General features: G+C 46.2%; 2 protein-coding genes across 3 annotated transcripts in view; both read right to left on the reverse strand.

The window, feature by feature from the left end:
* Nucleotides 1–3,739, reverse strand: part of DNAH10 (dynein axonemal heavy chain 10) — a 184,638-nt gene extending 180,899 nt beyond the window's left edge. Inside the window, 2 exon segments of the mRNA XM_030938911.1 lie at nt 3,525–3,624; nt 3,626–3,739. Coding sequence (XP_030794771.1) covers nt 3,525–3,624; nt 3,626–3,739 — 214 coding nt within the window.
* A 2,957-nt stretch (nt 3,740–6,696) lies between these two features.
* Nucleotides 6,697–24,454, reverse strand: part of ATP6V0A2 (ATPase H+ transporting V0 subunit a2) — a 55,757-nt gene continuing 37,999 nt past the window's right edge. The window contains exons 10-20 of one of the 2 annotated variants that reach the window (XM_010368404.2): nt 23,043–23,193; nt 22,641–22,777; nt 22,183–22,370; nt 21,995–22,085; nt 19,201–19,319; nt 18,137–18,347; nt 15,644–15,763; nt 14,476–14,595; nt 11,993–12,110; nt 9,530–9,701; nt 6,697–8,586 (exon numbers count right to left, since the gene is read on the reverse strand). In XM_010368404.2, the coding sequence (XP_010366706.2) occupies nt 8,481–8,586; nt 9,530–9,701; nt 11,993–12,110; nt 14,476–14,595; nt 15,644–15,763; nt 18,137–18,347; nt 19,201–19,319; nt 21,995–22,085; nt 22,183–22,370; nt 22,641–22,777; nt 23,043–23,193 (1,533 nt within the window). In that variant the 3' untranslated portion in view covers nt 6,697–8,480. The remainder of the gene's footprint in view (nt 8,587–9,529; nt 9,702–11,992; nt 12,111–14,475; nt 14,596–15,643; nt 15,764–18,136; nt 18,348–19,200; nt 19,320–21,994; nt 22,086–22,182; nt 22,371–22,640; nt 22,778–23,042; nt 23,194–24,454) is intronic. The other variant, XM_030939479.1, reaches the window with a different exon arrangement.

The raw sequence follows: 24,454 nt of genomic DNA on the forward strand, positions 1-24,454 counted from the left end.
ATAATTGATAGATGGATAGATAGATGATAGGTGAATGATAGGTAGATAGATACACAGATACATTGGTCAGTTGGTAGACAGATAATAGAGAGAGATAGATGTATAGGTAATTAAGTAGGTAGACAGGAGATAGATAGATAGATGTATAGGAAGGTAGGAAGACAGATCAGTCGGTTGGTAGATGATTGATTGATTGATTGACTGATAATCTGACAAAAGAGACAACCGGAAACACACCAGACTAATGATGGTGGTTACCCTGTAGGAATAGGAGCAGGACTGGGGCTTAAGGGATGGAGAAGAGTCGCTTTTTCTTTTTAGAGGTAATTCTATGTTCTGTGAATTTTTAAGAGAACATCATGTGTCTGGCAATATTTGTGAAATTCCTTTAAATGTAAGGAAGTTACTAAATGATATGTACAGTATGATGCCATTTTGTTTTTTCCAGAAGGAACACAAGTACCTACTGGATCAGTATCTTGGGTATCCGCTGCCCAGAAGGACACCTCACCTTTCTCACCACCACCTGCCCCAGTATCTGATTGTCTCCATTCCTATCATTTTTAACCAAGAGCAGAGAGAAATCTTGACCAGGGGAGGGGCAGAAAGAGGAGGGAAAAAAAAGGAAAGAAGGGACACACTGGGCTCTCTGCAGGTCCTCTGAACAGACTAGAACCACCTGTTCCCCAAAAATAATCTAGGGAAACTGTTTAAGGGTTTAATATGAGCCTGTAGGTTTAACAAGCAGAGAGTGAGTGACGGCGTGTGGAGCTGGGGATAAGGTCTCTTCTCCCCACCTGGCCAGAACCCCCAACACCCGACACAATCTGGCACCTCCAGAATCCGCAGCTTGGAGAGTTTCCAGAGACAGCATCTCCGGCAAGGAATCCATCAGCTTTTCACCATGAGGTGACAGTGGAGAAGAGATGGGAATGGAAGGGAAGACCAGGGACAGAGCCCAGAAACGGGTCAGGTAGCAGGGGTAGGAGAGTTCTGAGCTCCCTTTGGAGAGTCCAGGAATTAACCAGGGGGACCCTCTGAGGTGAGACTGAACTCTGCTTCCACACAGGATGACATGTGAGCTAAACACGTGCTAGTGAACAGAGCAGACAACAGCCAGCCCACCGTTAACAGAGGCCCTTGGAGGGCTTCTGTAAGAAATCCAAGTCACATCCATTGTTTTAGGGTCTTGTTGTAAATTTTTTTTTTTTTTTTTGAGACAGAGTCTTACTCTGTCGCCCAGGCTGGAGTGCAGTGGCACAATCTCAGCTCACTGCAAGCTCCACCTCCTGGGTTCAGGCCGTTCTCCTGCCTCAGCCTCCCGAGTAGCTGGGACTACAGGCGCACGCCACCACGTCTGGCTAATTTTTTGTATTTTTAGTAGATATGGGGTTTCACCGTGTTAGCCAGGATGATCTCGATCTCCTGACCTCGTGATCAGCCCACCTCGGCCTCCCAAAGTGCTGGGATTACAGGCATAAGCCACTGCGCCCGGCCAATTTTTTTAAATGTATACGAAACCCAAGTTCCTGCAATGGTGGTACATGTTAAATGATCAATCCTGCGAGTGTGTTTTTGGCTTCCGTAATTTCACTTGGTGCCAGTGGAACTGCATACATCCGAGGTCCAGTTATAATCTAATGTCCAGGTCCAAAGGTCTGCCAGGGAGAAAAAATAATAGGCTGGAAGGTTAAGTTCCAAAAGGTGATCACACGGTCCTCTCTCCAGATGCACTAGGGATTTGTTATTGTCGTTTATTTATGGTTTTGGATTTATGATGAAGACGTTTTATTTTGTGCAAGCAAATAATGAATATTTAAAATAAATGAAGATGGCAAAGTGTGATGGTTCACACCTGTAATCCCAGCACTTTGGGAGGCCGAAGTGGGAAGATCACCTTAGGTCAGGAGTTCGAGACCAGCCCAGCCAACCTGGTGAAACCCTGTCTCTACTAAAAATACAAAAATTAGCCGGGTATGGTGGTGGGTACCTGTAGTCCCAGCTACTTGGGAGGCTGAGGCAGGAGAACTGCTTGAACCAGGGAGGTGGAGGTTGCAGTGAGCCAAGATTGTACCACTGCACTCCAGCCTTGGCCACAGAGCTAGACTCTGTCTCAAAAAAAAAAAAAAAAAAAAAAAAAAAAAAAAGGGCTGGGTGCCAGGTGGCTCACACCTGGAATCTCAGCACTTTGGGAGGCCAAGGCAGGAGGATCACTTGACCTCAGTAGTTCGAGACCACCCTGGGCAACATGGTGAAACCTGTCTCTACCAAAAATATAAAAATTAGCCAAGCGTGGTGACGCATACCTGTAGTCCCAGCTACTCAGGAGGCTGAGGTGGGAGAATTACTTGAGCCCTGGAGGCAGAGGTTGCCGTGAGCCAAGATCGCACCTCTGCACTCCAGCCTGGGTGACAGAGTGAGACCCTATCTCAAAAAAAAAAAAGGAAAGAAGGAAGGAAGGGAGGGAGGGAAGGGAAGGGAAGGGAAGGGAGGGAAGGGAGGAAAGAAAGAAAATTTAAAAATAAAATAAAATAAATGGGTGTACCTGGTACCTTTAAAAAAAATCCAAGGTCTGCCGGCCCTGTCGCCCGAACCCAGTGAGAGGCCCTGCAAGGGATCCCCAAGTCCGTAAGGGGCTGGAAAAGTAGCCCAGGAAACTAGATAGCCAGGCAGGAGGTCCCGGCGGCTGTGCTCCGGCTGGTGCTCCTGTGAGGAGGCAGCTTTCCAGGTCCCTGTCTCCCGGCTGTTTCTGAAGAGAGTTGTCCTGCCTCCTCCTCTCACCGGCGCTGGCCCCTCGCTGCCCTCTCAGTGTCCCTGGGCCTATCAGAGAGTAGGTGGGGCTGGGAATCCGCCTCCACAGAGGGTTCTGGGACCCTGGTCACTGTCTTTTTGTATTTGCGATGCTAATTTGTTCAACATAAACATTTAAAGTCTACTGTAGTTTTTAAAAACTTTGTCTTAGCGTTACTTTACTTTTCAGGATATGAGGAGCCTTCAGAAGTAGAAAGGGGTGCTCTTCGGACCCTCCATGAGACCCTGCGACCGTCAAGGAGAGTGACAGTGAGCTGGGCCCCTGCCACACCAGGGCATGGCTCTACCCAGCCGTTTGGATTATTGCACAGTGGCTCTTGACTGCCTGTGGGCCTTGGGCAGGTTACTTAACCCCCTCCGTGCCAGTTTGCTCATCTGCAAAATGGGGATGAGCACACACCCGCCTCGTAGGGTTAAGGAGTTGATACAAGCGTTGGAACCGCACCTGGTACGGGGTGAGGGCTAAGTCAGTGTTTGCTGTGATTTTTCAATCAAGGTCTGACTTTCAAGTGGGCTGCGGGCCCAGGAGGGCAGGGACGTCTGTGATTGCTGGGTTCGCCCGGGGCCTGCACGTGGCGGGCGGCAGGCTTTGTGGACAGCACCTGAGGCCCGGGCCGGGCGATGGGCAGGCTCTAGCAGCCCCCACAACCGTCGGAGAGGCCGGGGAGGGCAGGAGGGAAGCCCGGGGAAGGGAGCGGCGCGTCGAGGCTCACCAATCTCCACCTCCACCTCCTCCGGCACCATGGTGCGGTAGATGAAGAGCGCCGAGGGGCCCTCCTCCTCGCTCGCCTGGTTGAGGAAGTGCAGGATGATGGTCCTCGCCCTGGCCGTCGTCGCGGTTGAGCAGGTCCTCGAAAAGCTGGGGGTCGGTGATGCCGAAAGCCGCATACACGCGGTCGCGCATCCACAGCACCCGCAGGTCGTCCATGGCGCTGCGCAGAGGGAGCGGGGCACAGGGCGGGCGTCCGTGGCAACGGCGGCCCTAGCAATGGGCGCCCCGGCAACTGCCACCGCCCGCCCAGCCGACAGCGCCGGCGCTGGGGGCTGCAAGCCCTGCAGTGCCCCGCGCCCGGCCCCTGGATTCCTGAACCCGCGCGCCGCAGCCCGCGCCCGGGCCCCGAGATCTCAGAGGCGCGCACCAGGCCCCCGGGCGGCCGAGGTAGGCTGGTTGCTCTCTGGTCCCGGCAGCGCGCATGCCCCTGGATGCGGAGCGGGACCCTCCGGGTTGCTGCAGCCAAGGGTGCGACCCCACCCCACGCCGACCCGGTCTGCAAGCAGCCCGCCCACCTCGCAGATGAAGCCGGGGCTAGAGAGGTGGCTAGACGAAGGTCACAGCACGTCGGCGGTGGCAGAGGCGGGATCAGAGGCCAGATAGAATGATACAGCCTCAGCCCTCAGCCACGTGGGTCGAAGGCCAGCGGAGGAGGAAATAAGCCGAGTTCCTGAGTTCCTCGTGGCCTAGGAAATCAGGGAAGGAGCAGGGTTCTTTGGCTTTCTCGCCAAACCAGAGCATAATAAAACGAAAACGAAACACCCACGTTTAAAAATATAGATATATTTATTTGTCATTAGCAAAAGGAAGTTCAATACTGATAGAAGATGCAAATTTGTCCTTTCATGCATTTGTGGAGCAAAGTACTAACTTGTTCACTGTCTTTTTCCCTCACAAGGAGTTGGGCGCCTAGATGACTAGGCTAATCCTAAGAACCTACCCAGCCTTCTGAGATATTCCCATCAAAGAACAGGTGGAGCGTACTAAGTATTTCTGAAAATTCTAAACCGAATCAACAAAAGTGGCCTGACTGTGGGAACACTGTTCGTCCAAACTGCCTTATTCCCATCATGTTGGTTTGCGAGTTTCATAATAACCTTCCTGGATACATTCCCTGTGGCACGCAAGCAAACCTGGCTTTACGTTTTTAATAAAGGAATTTATTGTTTTTAAATGGAGACTGCAGAATAGTTGTAGAAGTTGTTTTTTGTTTTTCTTTTCCAAAATGTATCAGGTTCTAAGACGTCTGAATATGTAATTCATGTACATCGTAAGGTTGACCCTATGCTACAGGTATTCTGTGCCTTATTAAACAACTGCAGAGGGCCGGGCGCAGTGGCTCAGGCCTGTAATCCCAGCACTTTAGGAGGCCGAGGCAGGTGGATCACCTGAGGTCAGGAGTTCAAGACCAGCCTGGACAACATGGTGAAACCTGTCTCTACTAACAATACAAAAATCAACCAGGTGCTGTAGCAGGCGCCTGTAATCCCAGCTACTCGGGAGGCTAAGGCAGGAGAATTACTTAAGCCCGGGAGGCAGAGGTTGCAGTGAGCCGAGATTGCACCACTGCACTCCAGCCTGGGTGACAGAGTGAGACACCATCTCAAAAAAAACAAAAATAAAAAATTTAAAAAATAAAATAAACAACTGCAGAAGGGATGCTGACACCAGAATGTTGTTATAAAATATCCATGCCGGAAACAAGAACAGAGCAGCATTCAGCAAAAGAGGAGTTCCAAGTCCTTTCGCTGCTGGAAAGTCCACAGGGCTCACCCAGATCCTATCAGACAGAAGACCCTTTGCACTCCTTAACTGACCACTGCAATGGCAGTCTCCAGCCCAGCAGGCTGAAATCAAAGTCTAGTTTACTGAAGAAATCCCTTGGGTTTTAAGATTCTGTTAACACATGGTAATAAACATCTAAATAAAAACGGAAAAATGTGGTGTCGTGACATTTATCTTCAGGAAAATAAACAGATATTCAGCATCATCCATACAACTTGCCATCTTTGCTCTGGATCTCTGCTATCAAGGGAATGAAATATGTTTTAAAAACTGGATACATAATAGGTTCTAGCAAAAGGCTTAAAAACAAGCAAAACTGAGCGACAACTCTGGTAACATGACACTGGAGTCCATTGCTTTACAGAGAAACAAATTTCCCTGGCACCTATAAGACACTAGTATCAAACTACATTTCCAGAGAGCGCCTTCCCAAAGTTAGGATTCTGAATTCACTTTCATATAATGACATTCTACATAAATACTACATAGATTTTAACAGAGAAATGACTGCATCCTCTGCTCTATGGCCTGAGAAAAGGTGTTAATTAGAAAAAGTTAAAAAGTGGCCCCTGGCTGGCGCCGGCCGGGCGCGGTGGCTCACGCCTGTAATCCCAGCACTTTGGGAGGCCGAGGTGGGTGGATTGTGAGGTCAGGAGATCAAGACCATCCTGGCTAACCAAAAAAAAAAAAAAAAGTGGCCCCCATGAGAATGACTAGTGGGGAATGGTGAACAATTCCAGCAAATACCGTGTCCCTTATTTACCAATCAGCTAACAGTGCCCTGAAGTCTTGGGCTTCCAAGGGATGAAGTAGTTACTATTGTTTTTAGGACAGATCCTTGGAGCAAAGGAACACAAATGTCCCTTTGTGGAAGCATCAGCTCTAGGTGAAAGCACCTCTGAGACCTGACCAGCACTGCTGGGATGTCATAGTCACCCAACACAAGTGGCCAACATGACACCTTTCTAGGGAAGCGTAACTTTGAGAGCAGAATCATTTTCAAGCATTTCATCGGCATCATTTGATAATTTTTTTTTTTTTTTTTTTTTTTTTGAGGCAGAGTCTCGCTCTGTCTCCCAGGCTGGAGTGCAGTGGTGCAATCTCGGCTCACTGCAAGCTCCGCCTCCTGGGTTCACGCCATTTTCCTGCCTCAGCCTCCTGAGTAGCTGGGACTACAGGCGCCCGCCACCACACCTGGCATTTTTTTGTATTTTTAGTAGAGACGGGGTTTCACCGTGTTAGCCAGGATGGTCTCCATCTCCTGACCTCGTGATCCGCCCACCTCGGCCTCCCAAAGTGCTGGGATTACAGGTGTGAGCCACCGCGCCCGGCCTCATTTGATAATTTAATATGAGGGACAAAAAGCAGTAAATCCAAACTGGCCTTGGGTAACATCTCATCAAGCAGCACATAGAATCTGTACTGTAATCGAAAGGGTTGAATTTTAGGCCACAGTTATGTCAAGGCTGTTCAGCTCATGCCTTGAAATCACCTGCACAGCCATGGTAAACTCAGCACCTCCAGACTCTCAGCTTGCAACAGAAGCGCCAAGCTCTCTACCTCGAAACAGGATAAAGGAGGATGGGGGCAAATAGCCTTTTAATGTGTATCACTCACAATGTTAAGAAGGTGAAAAAAAGGTTTCTTTTTGAAAATAATTGTCTAAATTCAAACAAATATGAAAAATTAACAATTTGCAAGAATATAGATCAAAATGTTCAATAGGACTGACTCAAGTTCACAAAAAACTAAATGTCAAGTAAATAGATGAATTTAAACTAAAGATTATAAAATAATGGCTACTGAGAATTAGTTTTCAACTGATCTAAACAGTGTTTGAAAGTTTCAATACTTTTATCAGAACTTTAGCTAGAAACAGTCTGAAAGTAAAAAAATTATCATTAGACTGTTCTCAAGGATAAGTGCAATCTCTTCATGGTAAAATATCTTCATTTATATTTTGTTATAAAAATATATAAAATACTACTTTTTACCTTTCCTTCACTCAGTATAAACCCTTCTGGTTCAGTGACATCAGTCAAGCTGTCACTAAATTCAAATCATGTCCACATTATATCTTCTACAGTCACACTGGGTTTTAAGGCTCAGTACACAATTTATATTTCCAAACATACAGTTATCATAACTGGTTTTATGTAAGGATAACAGGATAAGAGTCTTTAAAAAAATATACAAGTAGGATAACCATTTGTTGTATGTCATTTTATCCCATTGTCCCCAATTACTAAAACAAGACAAAACTGTAAAAACAATCCCCTACTTGTAATTCTAGGTAGCACAGGATAAAAAATGTTTGCATATTTTGGCCCGGCACAGTGGCTCATGCCTGTAATCCCAGCACTTAGGGAGGCTGAGGTGGGTGGATCACTTGAGGTCAGAAGTTCGAGATTAGCCTGGCCAACAAGGTGAAACCCCATCTCTACAAAAATAGAAAAAAATTAGCCGGGCATGGTGACACATGCCTGTAATCCCAGTTACTCGGGAGGCTGAGACAGGAGAATCACTTAAACCCAGGAGGTGGAAGTTGCAATGAGACAAGATTGTGCCATTGCACTCCAGCCTAGGTGACAGAGCGAGACTTCATCTCAAAAAAAAAAAAAAAATTGCGTATTTTTAAATCCAGCAGAATAAATGTGAATGTTTTGATTACTCATCATTAATTTTTTTAAAAAACTATCCCTACTTCAGCTGTTGGAAAATATTATCTGACAACTTCAGGTGACAGATTAACTGTTTTTTTTTTTAAATAAAGTTTAAAGGAATCAAGTATCTAACACCATTTTCAATTAGCCATGCAAAATTGGCTTCTCTCCCCCAATCCTGTATTTGAAAAAATAACTTTAACATAATGTTTGGCATTAACTTATATTTGCTCATCATAAAACACCAAAAGAAATTTTTATATCTCAAATTGGCAAACTTTACAAAATATTTAACATATGAGGAAGAGGTATATCTTACAGAATTATTTGGCTATGTCATAAGGCAGTAATGAAGATGGAATTTTTCCTATCATAAATCTGACAGAAGTGAAATTCATAACATGGTCATTCTCCATAAATCTGAAAGCTTGTTGGTTACAGCAATATGATCATGCCACACTGTCGTCGTTATTGAACTTTGATGATAGTAGACTGAATGAGAAAGGAACAAATTTGGTGCCTGCACCAACATAGAATTTGTTCTGAAATTCTACCCTAAAAAAAAAAAAAAAAAGTCATGTATTAATGGAAGATTATGAAATCATATTCCTTAAAACAACATTTTAAGTTAAAAAAAAAATTCCTGTGCTGAAATTGCTTCATTCCAAAATATGTCCTTGGCACAATATTTTTACCTAGCTACACACCGTCCCCCACCCCCAACCCTGTGCTGGCTTTCCTAGTGTGAACAGAAACTCTGACACATCCGCTGCCTCTCACTGCCCAACACACAAAAGCACGTGCACAAGTTAACGAGACCCTCTCCTGCCACTTGGGTCACTGGAGGCACAGAGCAGTAATCTGTCCTATACCATCGAACATTAAGAAATACATAAGAAGGATTTATTTTGCAGTAAGATAGAGCAACCTGTCAGACTCAAAGTGAATTAGCAGTATGAAACACACGTAAGTATTCTGCAAACTTAAACTTGCTTTTACTTGTCAGTGATAATAGTTCAGAAACAAAATACTTTTTTTTTTTGCCACGGAGTTTCGCTCTTGTACCCCAGCCTGGAATACAATGACGCGATCTCAGCTCACTGCAACCTCTGCCTGCTGGGTTCAAGCGATTCTCCTGACTCAGTCTCCCAAGAATTATAGGCGTACGACACCACACCTAGCTAATTTTTGTATTATTAGTAGAGACAGGGTTTCATCATGTTGTCCAGGCTGGTCTTGAACTCCTGACCTCAGGTGATCCACCTGCCTTGGCCTCCCAAAGTGCCAGGATTACCCGCATGAGCCACCACACCCGGCCCAAAATACAATGTTAACTCAGAGGATATGAACACAGATCCCAACAGTAGGAAGGGAAGAACAGGCCTAAATTCAGCATTAGATTTTGCAGTGGCTGTGTATATTCGGATGGGCGGGGCGGTAGGTGGGGGGGCAGGTATGTTTTTTAAATAACAGTTCCAAGGCTAGGTTTCAAACTCACCAGTGGAGGCGTATGGCGTGAAGAAACGCAGAAAGCCCTTCCATGATCAGAAGGATGAAAATGGTCAGAACTGCAAAGAGAGCGATAACCGGGAACAGCAGCAAGACGCCATAGGTGGTGTCGACGCGGAGGCCCACGCGCATCAGCATGGCCCACAGGACATCAGACAGCTCTGCAAAGGAGTGCAGCCCGCACAAGTCACGCCCGCTTAGGTACAGTGGGTCCCCCTGTGAGCTCCCTGGACTGTCTCCCTCTGACAGCTCTGAACTATCATCCCATAAAATAATAGGACACACAGGTCACACAGACCCAACTGCTTCTCATGGGAAAGCCAGTCAGCTCTGACACCGTCTCAAACACTAAGGAAGACCTGGTGCTCCAAAAACACCAGAGGCATCTCCCAAAGGGAGGTCTTGCCCCAGACTAGGTTTGGGTTAGTGACCTCCCAAAGCAGTACTGGACCAGGCAGCTAGAAACAGGCTCCCAGACCTGGTTCTGCCACTGAGGGACCAACTGGATGGCTGTGAGTAAAGCACTGACACTCAGCGGGCTCCCGCCACCACCTCTGCAAAACGAAGATGAATGACCACAGGGCCCCTCCAGCCATACGATTCCAGGCCTTTGGCTATGCTTATAAAAACATGAGCATTTTTTTAATTAAAAAAAAAAAAAAGGACACTCTCTTGTCCAGTGGTTCCACAAGCACAGGCAGTGCTTGCTTTGCACAGTACTACAGAAGCACAAATCCATCTTTGGATTTGAATCCATTTGCAATCAAAACCATCCAAAGCATCCCTATTAATCCATGGGGGAAAAGGTTTGTTCTGTGGCCTTTAAAATTTGTGTTAAAACATTAAAAACTCTCTTATTGTTGGCTATATTGTTGGCCAACAATGAGAGAGTTGTTTTTTGTTTTTTTGAGACGGCAGTCTTGCTCTGTCGCCCAGGCTGGAGTACAGTGGCACGATCTCGGCTCACTGCAAGCTCTGCCTCCCGAGTTCACGCCATTCTCCTGCCTCAGCTTCCCGAGTAACTGGGACTACCGGCACCCATCACCATGCCCGGCTAATTTTTTGTATTTTTAGTAGAGACAGGGTTTCACTGTGTTAGCCAGGATGGTCTTAAAATCTCCTGACCTTGTGATCCACCCGCCGAGGCCTCCCAAAGTGCTGGGATTACACGCATGAGCCACCGCACCCGGCCAATAAAAGAGTTTTTAATGTTTTAACAAAAACTATAGGGAAATGAAAAAATGGTAAATCTATCTTTAAAACTTTAGAAGCACTGGGTATTAAAGTCTTTTCTTCGTCTGTTATTAAAAAAAAAAAAAAAAGTTTATTAGGGTAGTTTGAACAGTGCTTGGTTCCTGTTACGTAACTTGGCAAGGTGGGTGACCTGATCCAGAGCAAGCATCTTTCCTAATACTTGCCAAATTGTCCCATTTTTTTTTTCTTTAACTTTTTTTTTTTTTGAGACAGAGTCTCGCTCTGTCACCCAGGCTGGAAGGCAGTGACGTGATCTCGGCTTACTGCAACCTCCGCCTCCTAAGTTCACGCAATTCTGCCTCAGCCTGTAGTCGCTGGGACTACAGGCACCCGCCACCATGCCCAGCTAATTTTTGTATTTTTAGTAGAGATGGGGTTTTGCCATGCTGGCCAGGCTGGTGTCAAACTCCTGACCTCAGGTGATCCACCTGCCTCGGCCTCCCAAAGTGCTGAGATGACAGGTGTGAGCCACCGCACCCGGCCTGTCCTATTATTTTCTAAGTTTGAACCCACTTGCCACACTGCACCCTTTGCACCCTTCAATGTCCTGAAACATTGCCGAGCACCACTGGTGGGTCATCAGCATCTTCATCACAACACCCGCCGCACATAGGGTGGTAAATGCCCCTGCACCTACCTGCACAGCTAGTTACTGTGGTGACTGAAATTGGAACCATGCTGCTGGGGAACAGGTGTTAATTACACTGTGGAAACTAACATGTGTGCATCATTGGAATCGTACAAAGGGAGGACTCCTATGATCAGAGCTACCCATGAGCGCTGTGGCAGGACTTGCTTGAAATAAACAGATATTCACACCTGGTAAGGCAGCACTGAATAAAATAACTACTAACAGAAACAGGAATGGCAACAGCAGCAAGTGTTTACACCAGAGGCTCCCAAGCCGTCTCAGTTCTCAAAGCCCCTTGTGTCTCAGTGATTTTTTTTTTTTAATTGGGCAGCCTGTGAAGCCAGACCAGCCTCAGAGAGACCCCCTCTGTGATTCTTCCACAGCACCCCTCAGCCAAAAGAAATAGCCAAGACAGCTGTGTATTAAGTAGTGAACAGTGTAAGTTCACATGGCAGCTGAAAGATGGTGCTATGACTATTAGTTACCAAGTTAAAATATCCCACAGTGCCCCCTGAGTCTGCTGGCAATACAGGGCATTGGGAACTGCAGGTCTAAGCAGGAACTTACGTGCATGAGCCAGGCTGAGCGCCCAGAGCCTCAGGTAGGAGGCGGTGTTGGAGATGCATCCCAGACAGTACTCGATGGAATGGATTACTTGGGTCATTAATATTTCTCCAAAATTAAACTGAGAGAGATCACACAACATATGTTAGAGTCATGATGTTACATGTGTACTTCTACATGCCAAGTGGGTTCCACTTCAAGGATTACAATGAAAGAGCTGCTGGCTGGATGCTGGTGAGAACACGCTGGAGTGAGAGGAACAGAAAGCTAAGACTTGCACTCTGTTCATCACTCTGCCACTACCCAGCTCCAGGACCAGACTTTACCACTCCAAATCCCCACCTTCATCAGTCCCACTCCCACCCCACGCCTCAGACTCCCATGTATAAACCAAGAGGCTAGACCAGAGCAACTGCCACGGCCACAGCTGCTATACAAATGGGATTCCTGGGCAGGTCTCAGTAATTATGAAACCTCTACTGATAAAACAGGTATTCACCAACTGCAAGAGTAGAAGGCGATTCACTAGATGTGGGCATTCTAAGTAGAGCCAACCAGGGAAAGCGATGCAAGGGGTCCCTGAGAGGGAAAGGGCTGCAAAACACCAGGCAAGGTGACTCATATGCGCTTTCCAGCTCTGCTTTTGTTTCTCTATGATGCTAGAACTTAATTATTAATTGTCCCAAATTAAAACATGAAATTACATAATAATTACAAAATGCTGATTATAAGAAATTTTGTTTGGTCCTCACTAAATGGTCAAAGTAAAGTTTCCAAGAAAAGAAAGCAGAGGCTGTGCTCTGCTCTGTCTGCCCAGGACTGCACCTCTCTTCTTTGTGGGGAGCTACTACTTCCCTGTCCAGCCTTGTATCCCCAAACACAGTTGCTCTGAATTATGTCCCCAAAAGTCTTATGCTGAAGCCCTAACCGCAATGTGACTGTATTTGAAGACAGAACCTTTGAGGAGGTAATCGAGGGTTGAGTGAGGTCAGGAGGTGGGCCCTGACTCACTGTGACTGCTGTCTTCTGGGAAGAGCAGGAAAAGCAGGGGCGCAGGCACAGAGGACAGGCCCTGGGCCGACACAGCAAGCAAGCAGGGAGGCCTCGGGGAAAGCAGCCTGCCAGCATCTCAGTCTGGGCCTGCCAGCCTCCAGAGCTGTGAGAAAAAGTCTCTTGTTGAAGCCACCCAGTCTGTGGTATTTTGTTATGGCAGCCCCAGGGGACTGAGACGGCAGCCACTGGTGCAGGGGACTGAGGCGGCAGCCACTGGTGCAGGGGACTGAGGCGGCAGCCACTGGTGCAGGGGACTGAGACGGCAGCCACTGGTGCAGGGGACTGAGACGGCAGCCACTGGTGCAGGGGACTGAGGCGGCAGCCACTGGTGCAGGGGACTGAGGCGGCAGCCACTGGTGCAGGGGACTGAGGCGGCAGTCACTGGTGCAGGGGACTCAGAGAGCAGTCACTGGTGCAGCGGACTGAGGCGGCAGTCACTGGTACAGGGGACTGAGACGGCAGCCACTGGTACAGGGGACTGAGGCGGCAGTCACTGGTGCAGGGGACTCAGAGAGCAGTCACTGGTGCAGCGGACTGAGACGGCAGCCACTGGTACAGGGGACTGAGACGGCAGCCACTGGTACAGGGGACTGAGGCGGCAGCCACTGGTGCAGGGGACTGAGGCGGCAGCCACTGGTGCAGGGGACTGAGGCGGCAGTCACTGGTGCAGGGGACTCAGAGAGCAGTCACTGGTGCAGCGGACTGAGGCGGCAGTCACTGGTGCAGCGGACTGAGGCGGCAGTCACTGGTGCAGGGACAGCAGGTATGTGGGGATTTTTTCCTAAGAGTAACAAGCTGGTAAGGGCGCTTTGCTCGCTGATGGAAAAACTGAAAAAATAAGCCCAGGGCAACTTGTGACCATGGTTGTAGCATCATGGGGCCAACTGACTTCACAATATAAAGAAAACTTAACAAAGAAAAAAAGCCAACCAAGGCCTCTTAGAATTGGAGACCCAAAAACTGTAGACATCCTGAAACCAACTCTACCTCTGTCCTGCCATGAGCCGGTAAAAATCTCTCCGCAATCAGAAAAAACTGGGTCTCTATTTCTTGCAACTATGGAAAACTTCTGACTGACACAAGAAACTTCTGAAAGCAATGTTCATGGCACCTTAAGTCACTTCCAATCACAACTGGTAATATAACAGCAGAAATCCCACTGGAGAAGGGAAAGGACAAAATGACCCCAACTCACATGTAATGCCACCAACTCTATCATCAAACAGCATTTGGAAAGCACTAACTTTTACTCTAACCCTAACCACCGCCTGGTTGGCTTCAACAATGGAAACTGATTTCTCACAGTTCTGGAGGCTAGAAGTCCCATTTTCTTAACCATTTTTTAAGATGATTAAATATTATCTTAACGTGATTATCTCTATGGAAGCTTGGTTACTTATCTAAGCTTATCAACAGCAGTTGAAAAGATTTACCTCTTCACACGCCATTTCCCTACATCCGTCTTCCACCTGGTGATTTCCCTCTTCCACATCTTGGTTTCCCAGCAATGAAACTTCTTCCTCACTATCTTTCCTTATAAGTGTGTAACCACTCTAACAACCAAAAGAGCACAGTGTTAGTGCCTGTAAAACCACAAGGTTGTGACAAAACAAAACTTTATTTATAGTTTCTTTGTTTCTCTTAATGATTCAGCTCTTTTAAGAATAAAAAAGTTCTTTAAGCCAGGTGCAATGGCTCACACCTATAATCACAGCACTTTGGGAGGCCGAGGCAGGTGAATAACCTGAGGTCAGGAGTTCAAGACTAGCCTGTGCAACATGGAAAAACCCCCGTCTTTTACTAAAAATACAAAAATTAGCAGGGCGTGCTGGTGGGTGCCTGTAGTCCCCCTACTCAAGGGCTGAGGCAAGAGAACTGCTTGAACCCAGGAGGCAGAGGTTGCAGTAAGGTGAGATAGTGCCACTGCACTCCAGCCTGGGCAACAGAGGAAGACTCCAGTCTCAAAAAAAAAGGAAAAAGAAAAAAGAAAAAAGAAAATCTTAAAGAAGAAATTAAGAAGAATATGGAAAAAGGCATTTTAATTATGCCCATCTGAATTGAAGGATTGAGTTCTACACACTAATAAGCCTGTGGTTCATGCCGGCAGCGCCTGTCTCCACAGGCCCTGGACACAGCAGGCTCTTTCAACATCAATGTTTTATTTACTTATTTATTTTGAGACAGAGTCTTGCTCTGCTGCCCAGGCTGGAGTGCAGTGGCATGATCACAGCTCACTGCAACCTTTGCCTGCCAGGCTCAAGCCATCTCCCACCTCAGCCTCCTGAGTACCTGGGACTATAGGTGCACACCACCACACCAGCTTATTTTTGTATTTTTGGTAGAGACAGGGTTTCGCCATGTTGCCCAGGCTGGTCTCAAACTCCTGGGCTCAAGTGATCTGCCCACTTTGGCCTCCCAAAGTGCTGGGATTACAGGTGTGAGCTACCATGCCCAGCCAACGTCAATGTTTTAAATAAAGGAAGCTTTGGCTTTTAAATTAAGACAAGGAACCCTCCAGGGGTGTTTTCTACACCAATCCTTGTATAACTGAAAACAGACTTTGCTCACACTTTACAAGCATGCATCCAAACCGGCACTTACCCGGTTCACCCCGAAGCAACTACGCCCATTGTGAAGCCACAACAAAAACAGTGGCTTTCCCAAGAAGAGGACCGGGACAGACAATGCTGTGACAACCAGCAGCACTCTCTGGACATACTCCTGTTAGTGCAGAAGGTAAGAAACTCGATTACAACGTGAACGCACGCTTGCGGTGTCAGCAGCACACGATGAAATCAGTAAAGATCAAACAATGTCTCCACGCGAGGAACATTAAATAAATGCCAACCAGCTACACTTGCCAGTGGGTTTTCTTTTCCTAAACTCACAGCTGAATTCTAGAACTGATGCACAACATTAATGACCCTGTGGTCAAGTATTATTTTGTTTCAGACCAGCAAGGAAGCTTTTCAAAAATTGTAAATAAAGTCAAACTCCAACTAATCATTTTCTGGAAACACTGTAAATGAGAAAGCATAGCACAAGCAGAATATTTTTTATATTTTTGATTCTGTTTTCCTGTGATTTGATGATTATAAAGACTGTTTGAGGACTCTTGAGTGTGAAGCAAGCGGATTTACCTCCACACACAGAAAATTGTGGAAGAGAATTCAGAACAAAACCAAAAAAAACTTCCTTAAAAAAACGAAGATTTATAGTTACTTAAAGCTAAATCAAGAGCAAAACTCACTCAGGCGTACACAGCCACAGCAGTCCGCATGGCTTTCCAGGCTCTGGACGGGACACTGTGCTGTCCAAGCTTATCACTCTCTATGGTTGCCCCTCATCAAAAACAGGTCCCTAGAGCTCTGTGTGCTACTCAGGCACAAGGCTGTATTATCTACACAACATCAATACGATGAGCCTCTTGAAAAGCCGAGAGAGGTGGCGGCCACAGGCAGAGCCACATCAGAAGTCTTAGGCTGGAGCCAGGCTGACCTAGGTTAACAGGCTGACCTAGGTTAACAGCCTGGCCCTACAGACCGCTGAGTGACCAGGACTGCCCTGAGCCACCGGTTATCACCAGTAACAGGGGATGACACCACCTACCTCCTGGGGCTGTTGTGAGAATTAAGAAACACTAAGTAAGGAAAGCACACTTTCAGGTATGCGGCAGGTACTGAATAAAGGGAGCTGCCCTTCATTGATGTTTCTGTCCACAGTGCCTATGCCCACTGAACGCCCTTGCCTTTATCTGTGGTATCTATGCCATTGCACAAAGCTTCAATAAAATAATGATAAAATACAATTCTTAAAAATCATAAACAAGAGAAACAAAAAAAAGCAGAAACTTGGAAAGTTCAAAAAGAACGCAAATATGCATCTCGTCAACGAGGCCAAAGTTGTGTAAGCTGAGCTTCAAATCTGACTTAAAACTTTCCAGCACCCAATAGAATGTGAAAAACAAAACCAAATGCTCCATTCACAGATTAACAAGATGAAAAACCAAAACGCGGCTCAGGAGGAACACAGGCTCGGACACTACCGACTGGGAGGGTTTCCCAGATGTCCTCACAGACACTGGACAACATGGTGAGCTGTCTGGGCCAGCATCCACGGGCAGGAGGTGCCGTGGCGCTCACAGCAGAAAGACCCTCAATGTAAGGTGGGTAAGAACTATGGCAAACGCTGAATTTACTGAGTAGCTGGCTTGTGCAAGCGCGTTTGTACGCACTTTGGACACATGTGCGCTACACCATGAACCAGCTCCTATTTCTAGTCCCACTTTACAGATGAGGAAATGGAGGCAGAGAGAAGTTAGTCATCTGCTCAAAGTTCCATCCTGAGGAAATGGCAGAGTGGGGCCTCAAGCAGAGCAGTCAACCCTGAGAGCCCACTGTGACATCACACAAACGTACAGTGAGAGGAAAGCTCATTTTCTGGAAGGGTCCATGTGCTATGACCCAGGTGGTCCCTTCTAAATGGGGGCACTAGGCAGCCCTCAGGAAACCCTCTGGTAATGCATTTTCTTACCACCAGTTCTGTCGGTTTCAGGGGGCTTTTGCTTTTGGTTTTGGTTGAGACAAGGTCTTGCTCTGTCACCCAGGCTGGAGTGCAGTGGAGCAGTTCACTGCAGCCTCGACCTCCTGGGCTCAAGTGATCCTCCTGCCTCAGCTTCCCAAGTAGCTGGGACTACAGGTACAGCCACCATGCCTGGCAAATTTTTGTATTTTTGTAGAGATGAGGTCTTGCTGTGTTGCCCAGGCTGGTCTTGAACTCACAGGCTCAAGCAATTCGCCAGCCTTGGCCTCCCAAAGTGCTGGGATTACAGAAATGAGCCACTGTGCCCGGCCTCTTCCTACTCATTTTGATGGCTACTGAATGGCAGCAAGTTTGGTCATGCTGCCTGACCAGAGCCTGCACACAGCAGTTGAGCTGGACTGGCATCCTCCAGTGATGACACACGCAGAGACAGAAGCAGCCTTCCCAGGCTCCTGAGAGTCTGTGGAGATCACCCCGACACTTCTACTGCTCAGAATAAAAGGCTATTGGGAATACTTTCATTAAGTTCATGAGAGTGGGAAGATGACTCACCTGCCCTGTGTAAAGACCATTTGTTTTACTGGCTGGGAATAAAAACATGTTAATAAATTCAATCAGAATGCTGGGAGCAACTCTGGAGGTTTCTGCTGAAAAAACCAGCCACTTGTAGAAAATCATAAATATAAGGTATCCAAAGATACAGAGCATGAAGAGAAGTTCTGGGATGGAAACCAGGTAAATGTTGAACTTCTTCCTGAAGTGCCTAGAAAAGAAAAGGAATCAATCAACCCATGAACAAGATCAGCCTAAGTTAAAAAGAGTAAATTTAACTCTCTACAACTAAACATAAAGCGAATTTCAGAATAACATCATTTCTCATATGATGACTCCAGATACATCTGAGTGTCCAGATACATCTAGGAGGAAGAGATGTGAGGTCGGCCAAAATGACTACCGTTTTGGGGGTCAAATCTCAATCAAACTTTCTTCCTTGGTTCCCTAATTCAGAAATATTTTCTTCCTTAAAGTAAGGCTATACAATATTAGTGAATCTGGCTCCAAAATGCTGTATCTTACATTGTTATAAAAGTTTTTCAAGACTCCAGTTATAGTGACTTAAAGCTACAACATCAAATTATACAAATTATGTTTAGAAATGAGAATGAACAGGTCTAGTTAGAGAAAAATGACACCATCTCTTACTCTTCATATACTAGCTCTAGTAAAGTAAAAACAAAAAGATTTTTTATTTGTAAAATAAAAAGGGAATATGACAAGCATCCCTTTTGGAAATCGACATGAATGCACATGTCACATGTCTCCCCCACTTGACTGGAAGCTCCATTGGGGAAATAAATTTTTTCTGCCCTCCTCACTGCTGAACCCTGAGTGCCCAGAATAGCACTTGGCACTACTATGTGCTCAATAAATACATATTTGCTGAATGAATGAATTGCTGAAACCACAGAAAATCTAAACAGCCACAACAGAATCATGTAAATACAACATCATATTGGCTGCCCCTTACCCAATAAATACAGTCACCAACAAGAAGCAAAACTGAAGAAATGCCAAGTTTGGTTTATAAATATTGCTTAAAAAAAATCTGTACTTACAAGTGGTTAAATATTCCCAGAATGACTCCAAAAGTCATGTGAATGATTCCTAAAATCACAGACATTTTCATTTTGAAAGAGTTTAGAAAAGTGAGGCGATTTGTGGCCAAGTTCCAAATCTAAAACCAAACCAAACAAAACAAAACAGAATATTTAACTTCCTTCAACAGGTGACACTCAAGAAAGTCCCTGTCTTAACTCGAAAGGTGGCTCTAAGTTTAAGAAGGAAACAACATTCAGGCTTTTCTTTTGATGCTTTCAATCTGAGAACCATTGATTTCCTTAAACCAGGGCCACAGACAGTTACAAAACAATTTTATCACTGTTAACGACAAAGGATGCCAGATGGAACCACATAGCACTTAGGGAGATGTGCCTAGGAAGTCTTGACAAAAGGCAAGGCAAGGGAGAGTCACACACACACAGCTCAGAGACTGGAAGGGTCAGGACGCTTTCAAGGTCCTAGGTTATGTCCCCTCTACCTGGGCAGAAGACATATATGTGTTATCACACGTTTATATACATGTGACATACATGCTCCTATATGTCTATTTTGTCATGAAGTTTAGCTGTGAATACAATGAAATCAGAAATGCTGCAAGTGGCCAAGCCAAGATGTGCCAAGAAGGACTCCAGGCCATGGCTGACCTCCCGAGGGTGCCCCTGGCCAGTCTGAGTCCCCACAACCTCTTCACTCACTGACTGCTTCTCTTACTGTCTGAAAATGAATTCCTACAACCTGCCCTTCAGGTGGGTTAGGAAAAGGGAAACAGGGCCTATTAAGACAGAATCTTTTTTTAATTTTTTTATTTTTGAGGAGTCTCTCTCTGTCACCCAGGCTGGAATGCAGTGGCGCAATCTTGGCTCACTGCAACCTCCACCTCCTGGGTTCAAGCGATTCTCCTGCCTCAGCCTCCTGAGTAGCTGGACCAGCATGCCTGGCTAATTTTTGTATTTTTAGTAGAGACAGGGTTTTGCCATGTTGGCCAGGCTAGTCTCAAACACCTGACCTCAGGTGATCCTCCAGCCTCAGCCTCCCAAAGTGCTGGGATTACAGGTGTGAGCCACTGCGACCGGCCTTTTTTTTTTCTTTTTTTTCTTTAAGATAAGGGGTCTCACTGTCGCCTAGGGCTACAGTACAGTGGAGCAATCATGGCTCACTGCAGCCTTGACCTCCTGGACTCAAGCAATCTTCCCACCTCAGCCTTCCGACAAGCTGGGACCACAAGTGCGCACCACCACTCCCAGGTAATTTTAAAATTTCTAGTCTCCCAGTTCCTAGCCCTGAATTATCTCATTTTGCCCTTGGAAAAATAAGATTTTAGAATGAAGTATTCAGGGCTGAGAACTAGGAGGCCAGTCAACTTCGCTGATATATTTATATTATATATACTTTTATATATTATTTTAAAGTATGCATTTTATATATATAATGTACATACATTGGTTTACTTTTGAACTAAATGAATGTAATGCCTAGTTTAAAATTAAGTTAAAATCAGAAAGACAAAACCATACCCCAATTTCCTCTGATGCTTCTCAAAAAAAAAAAAAAAAAACTCACTCAAACTTTGTTCCTTGGTTCCCTTATTCAGAAACATTTCTTTCCTTAACACAAAGCTACAAGTTATTACTGAATTTGGCTCCAAAATACTGTATCTTAAAGAAACTGTTGTAGCTGTGTTTCCAAGTTTTCAGTTACATTAAGACTTAATGCTACAACATGAAATTATACTAATCATGATCAGAGGTAAGAATAAACAGAACATACTAAGAGATACTGCCTCCTTGGAGAGCCCAGGTTAAGGAATGCTAGACTTTTTTTGCCCAATGACTGTACACAATTATATCCACAAACTAATTTTGAGATGGTTTCTGAGTCATTCTTTTGATTCTCCAGAAAGATTCCTGACAGCCCAGAAAAACCCCACCCAGCCCTGCGGTCCAGTGCCTCAGCCACTGCCTGCTGAGCCCTAGAAGGGGCTGGGGGTCCTGGCACCCTGCGGCTACTTCTCCATTTTCTATTTTATTTATTTATTTATTTATTTATTTATTTATTTACTTTTTGAGACGGAGTCTCGCTCTGTTGCCCAGGCTGGAGTGCAGTGGCGTGATCTCTGCTCACTGCAAGCTCTGCCTCCCGGGTTCACGCCATTCTCCTGCCTCAGCCTCCCGAGTAGCTGGGACTACAGGCACCCGCCACCACGCCTGGCTAATTTTTTGTATTTTTAGTAGAGACAGGGTTTCACCGTGTTAGCCAGGATGGTCTCGATCTCCTGACCTCGTGATCTGCCTGCCTCGGCCTCCCAAAGTGCTGGAAATACAGGCCTGAGTATTTCTCCATTTTCTTTCTACTAACACTTCTCCCATTCCAAACAACTACCCTAGTAAGCTCTACAATAAGCTTACACTTCCTTTCAGCTCTAACATTCCATACTACTTTCCAGATCAAGGGTTTTTAAAAGTTCACATATACAAGGAAGAAATGTAGGAAATGGCACACATTTCGGGGCTACTAAAGTGCCATTTTTCGCCAGAGGAAAATAGGTAGGACACATGACAGAACGCAGTCCTGGCTCTCTGAGGACTTCCTCTGACCTCACCTTCCCAAACCAAGGGACCCCAGCTCCTGGCCTCCCCACCCAATGTCCAGGACTGGGATGCACAGGTGCTAATGAGCACCTCCCCCTCGGTGCAGCGTGAACCCCGCTGAAGTCTAGAGAACCTGGTGGCACCCGAAGCTACGTGGCACCACAGAACGCCCAGAGACAATGACAGAGTGCGGTGCACTCACAGGATCAATGCCAAGGGGATAAGGGCCTCGGAACACTCCAGGAACGCTTGGATCCAACTGCAAAATGCTGTTGTGCCTGACGACACTGTCGCTGTAACAAAAAGCAGAGTGAGGAGGCTGACCAGGGAGGAGGAAGGTCTAGGAAACATGCTTCCCACCCAGAGCATCACCAGCTATGGGACACTTACTTCCAAAGCACCATCTTCTTATGTTCTGCGGGAGGGTGGCTGGAGGTGTACATGGCAGACACGTTCCACCCGGAGCCGAACAGGTTGACTGACTTTGAGAAACAGTCATTGTAGATGAGGCCAGTGTACACCGAGAACAGCCCCATCAGCAGGAGGATGTACCGGCCATTAAAAAACATCCTCATGATCTGTGAAGAGCAAGGCGGGAGGATCAGAATATGGTTACTGGAGGGTGTCCATGTGACAGCTGTCGCTGTGGGAACCACCCTCAGCACTCCTCCCGCAGCTTCTCGGAAAACAGCCTGGCCCCGCAGACATCCCTGTCAGCCACAGCTGACAGGTCACACACCTGCCCAGTGCAGCCACAGCCTACAGCGAACATCTAAGAGGTGTGTCTCTTTTGGTCACTGCTAATGCCACTCAACCAGATATATGAGCTGGAGTGTTTATATTTTTACCTCTTGCGACTGATTTAGTCTGGGATGATTTTCATTTAACACCAAAAAAAGGGCAAATAAAAACATCACAAAGCCATGTCCGAAGTCTCCAAACATCACAGCAAATAAAAACGGGAAGGTGATGATGGTAAAGAGAGCTGCAGAAAAAAGGGAAAGAGATTTCTGATTCACAGCAAATATGGAAAATCTGAGTTCATTCAAACACAATGATACACAACGATCTGGACTTTCTCCAGAATTCCCAAGATAGGATTGTGTGGTTACATTTAAAACCTTATAGTTTTAAATAAGAGAGCAAAAAAGTAGCAATCAGCCTCTTTTTCCAAATATCTATTCCATTCTTAGAGCAAGAATGCGGCAATGCCATTGGAAATATGGGTATTTACGAATCAGACTTCCAACCTGGATTGACTTCTCTGTAGCTTCCTACTCCATAGGCATCCACGATATTCTGAAATCCCTCGGTGAACTTGTTGGTGCGGATCCGAGTGGGGGGTGTTTCTTTTGTGGGGATTATGTTCATGAAGGAGGGGATTGTAGCACCACTCTCTCTCTTCCACATAAACAAGGAAAGGAAAAAAATTACTATCCAAGAAGAAAATTACTACCCATATTCAACAAATCTGGGTTACTGCTTTGTTTTTTGTTTTTATTTTTGAGACGGAGTTTCGCTCTTGTTGCCCAGGCTGGAGTGCAATGGTGCAATCTTGGCTCACCGCAACCTCTGCTTCCTGGGTTCAAGCGATTCTCCTGCCTCAGCCTCCTGAGTAGCTGGGATTACAGGGGCCCGCCACCACACCCGGCTAATTTTGTATTTTTAGAGACACGGGGTTTCTCCATGTTGGTCACGTTAGTCTCGAACTCCCGACCTCAGGTGATCCACCTGCCTCGGCCTCCCAATGTGCTGGGATTACAGGTGTGAGCCACCGCACCCAGCCTTGGGTTACTGCTTTCGCAACACTCTGTGTGTGGCTTTGGTACAGGATTAATCTCCACTCAACAGGGTCAAGAGCAGTGAGACGGGCTGAGGGAAAAGTCTGTCGGTGAGGAAGCAGGGGCTTGGGGAGGGTAGCACACTTGGGGGCTGTGGTCTCCAAGAAGGAAGGGCGAGAGCAGGACTGAATGGGCAGGAAGTGAATGGGGGCTGGGGAATGCAGGGCACATGGGTATGGAGTCAGCTCAGTTACCGACAGAAAACTGACACTGAGTACTTTATCTCTTAAAAACGGTGAAGAAAGAGGAAGTTTGAGGCAACTGCAATATGCTTAATGAAAAAATGAGAAAGGCAAGAATAAACCAGAATGTCATATGAGTTCTAGTATGGCAAAATCACAAATATAACTTTTTCCATCAGTGTTTACAATTCTTCTGAAATGCATTATATTGATTTATAATGAAAATACTTTTAAAATAAGGTAAAACAGGTTATTGCCAGAATAGCAGATTTTCCGGTCAAAATAAGTCTCTTTTTATTTTATTATTATTATTATTTTTTTTTTGAGAAGGAGTCTCGCTCTGTCACAAAGGTTGGAGTGCAATGGCATGATCTCGGCTCACTGCAACCTCTGCTTCCTGGGTTCAAGCGATTCTCGTGCCTCAGCCTCCCAGGTAGCTGGGATTACATGTGTGCAGCACACCACCACACCTGACTACTTTTTGTATTTTTAGTAGAGATGGGATTTCACCATGTTAGTCAGGCTAATCTCTACTAAAAATAAAAAACTAGACAGGCGTGGTGGTGCGTACATGTAATCCCAGCTACTTGAGAGGCTGAGGCACGAGAATCGCTTGAACCCAGGAGGCAGAGGTTGCAG

This window comes from Rhinopithecus roxellana, chromosome 10 (assembly GCF_007565055.1).
Source record: "Rhinopithecus roxellana isolate Shanxi Qingling chromosome 10, ASM756505v1, whole genome shotgun sequence".
Taxonomy (NCBI): Eukaryota; Metazoa; Chordata; class Mammalia; order Primates; family Cercopithecidae; genus Rhinopithecus; species Rhinopithecus roxellana.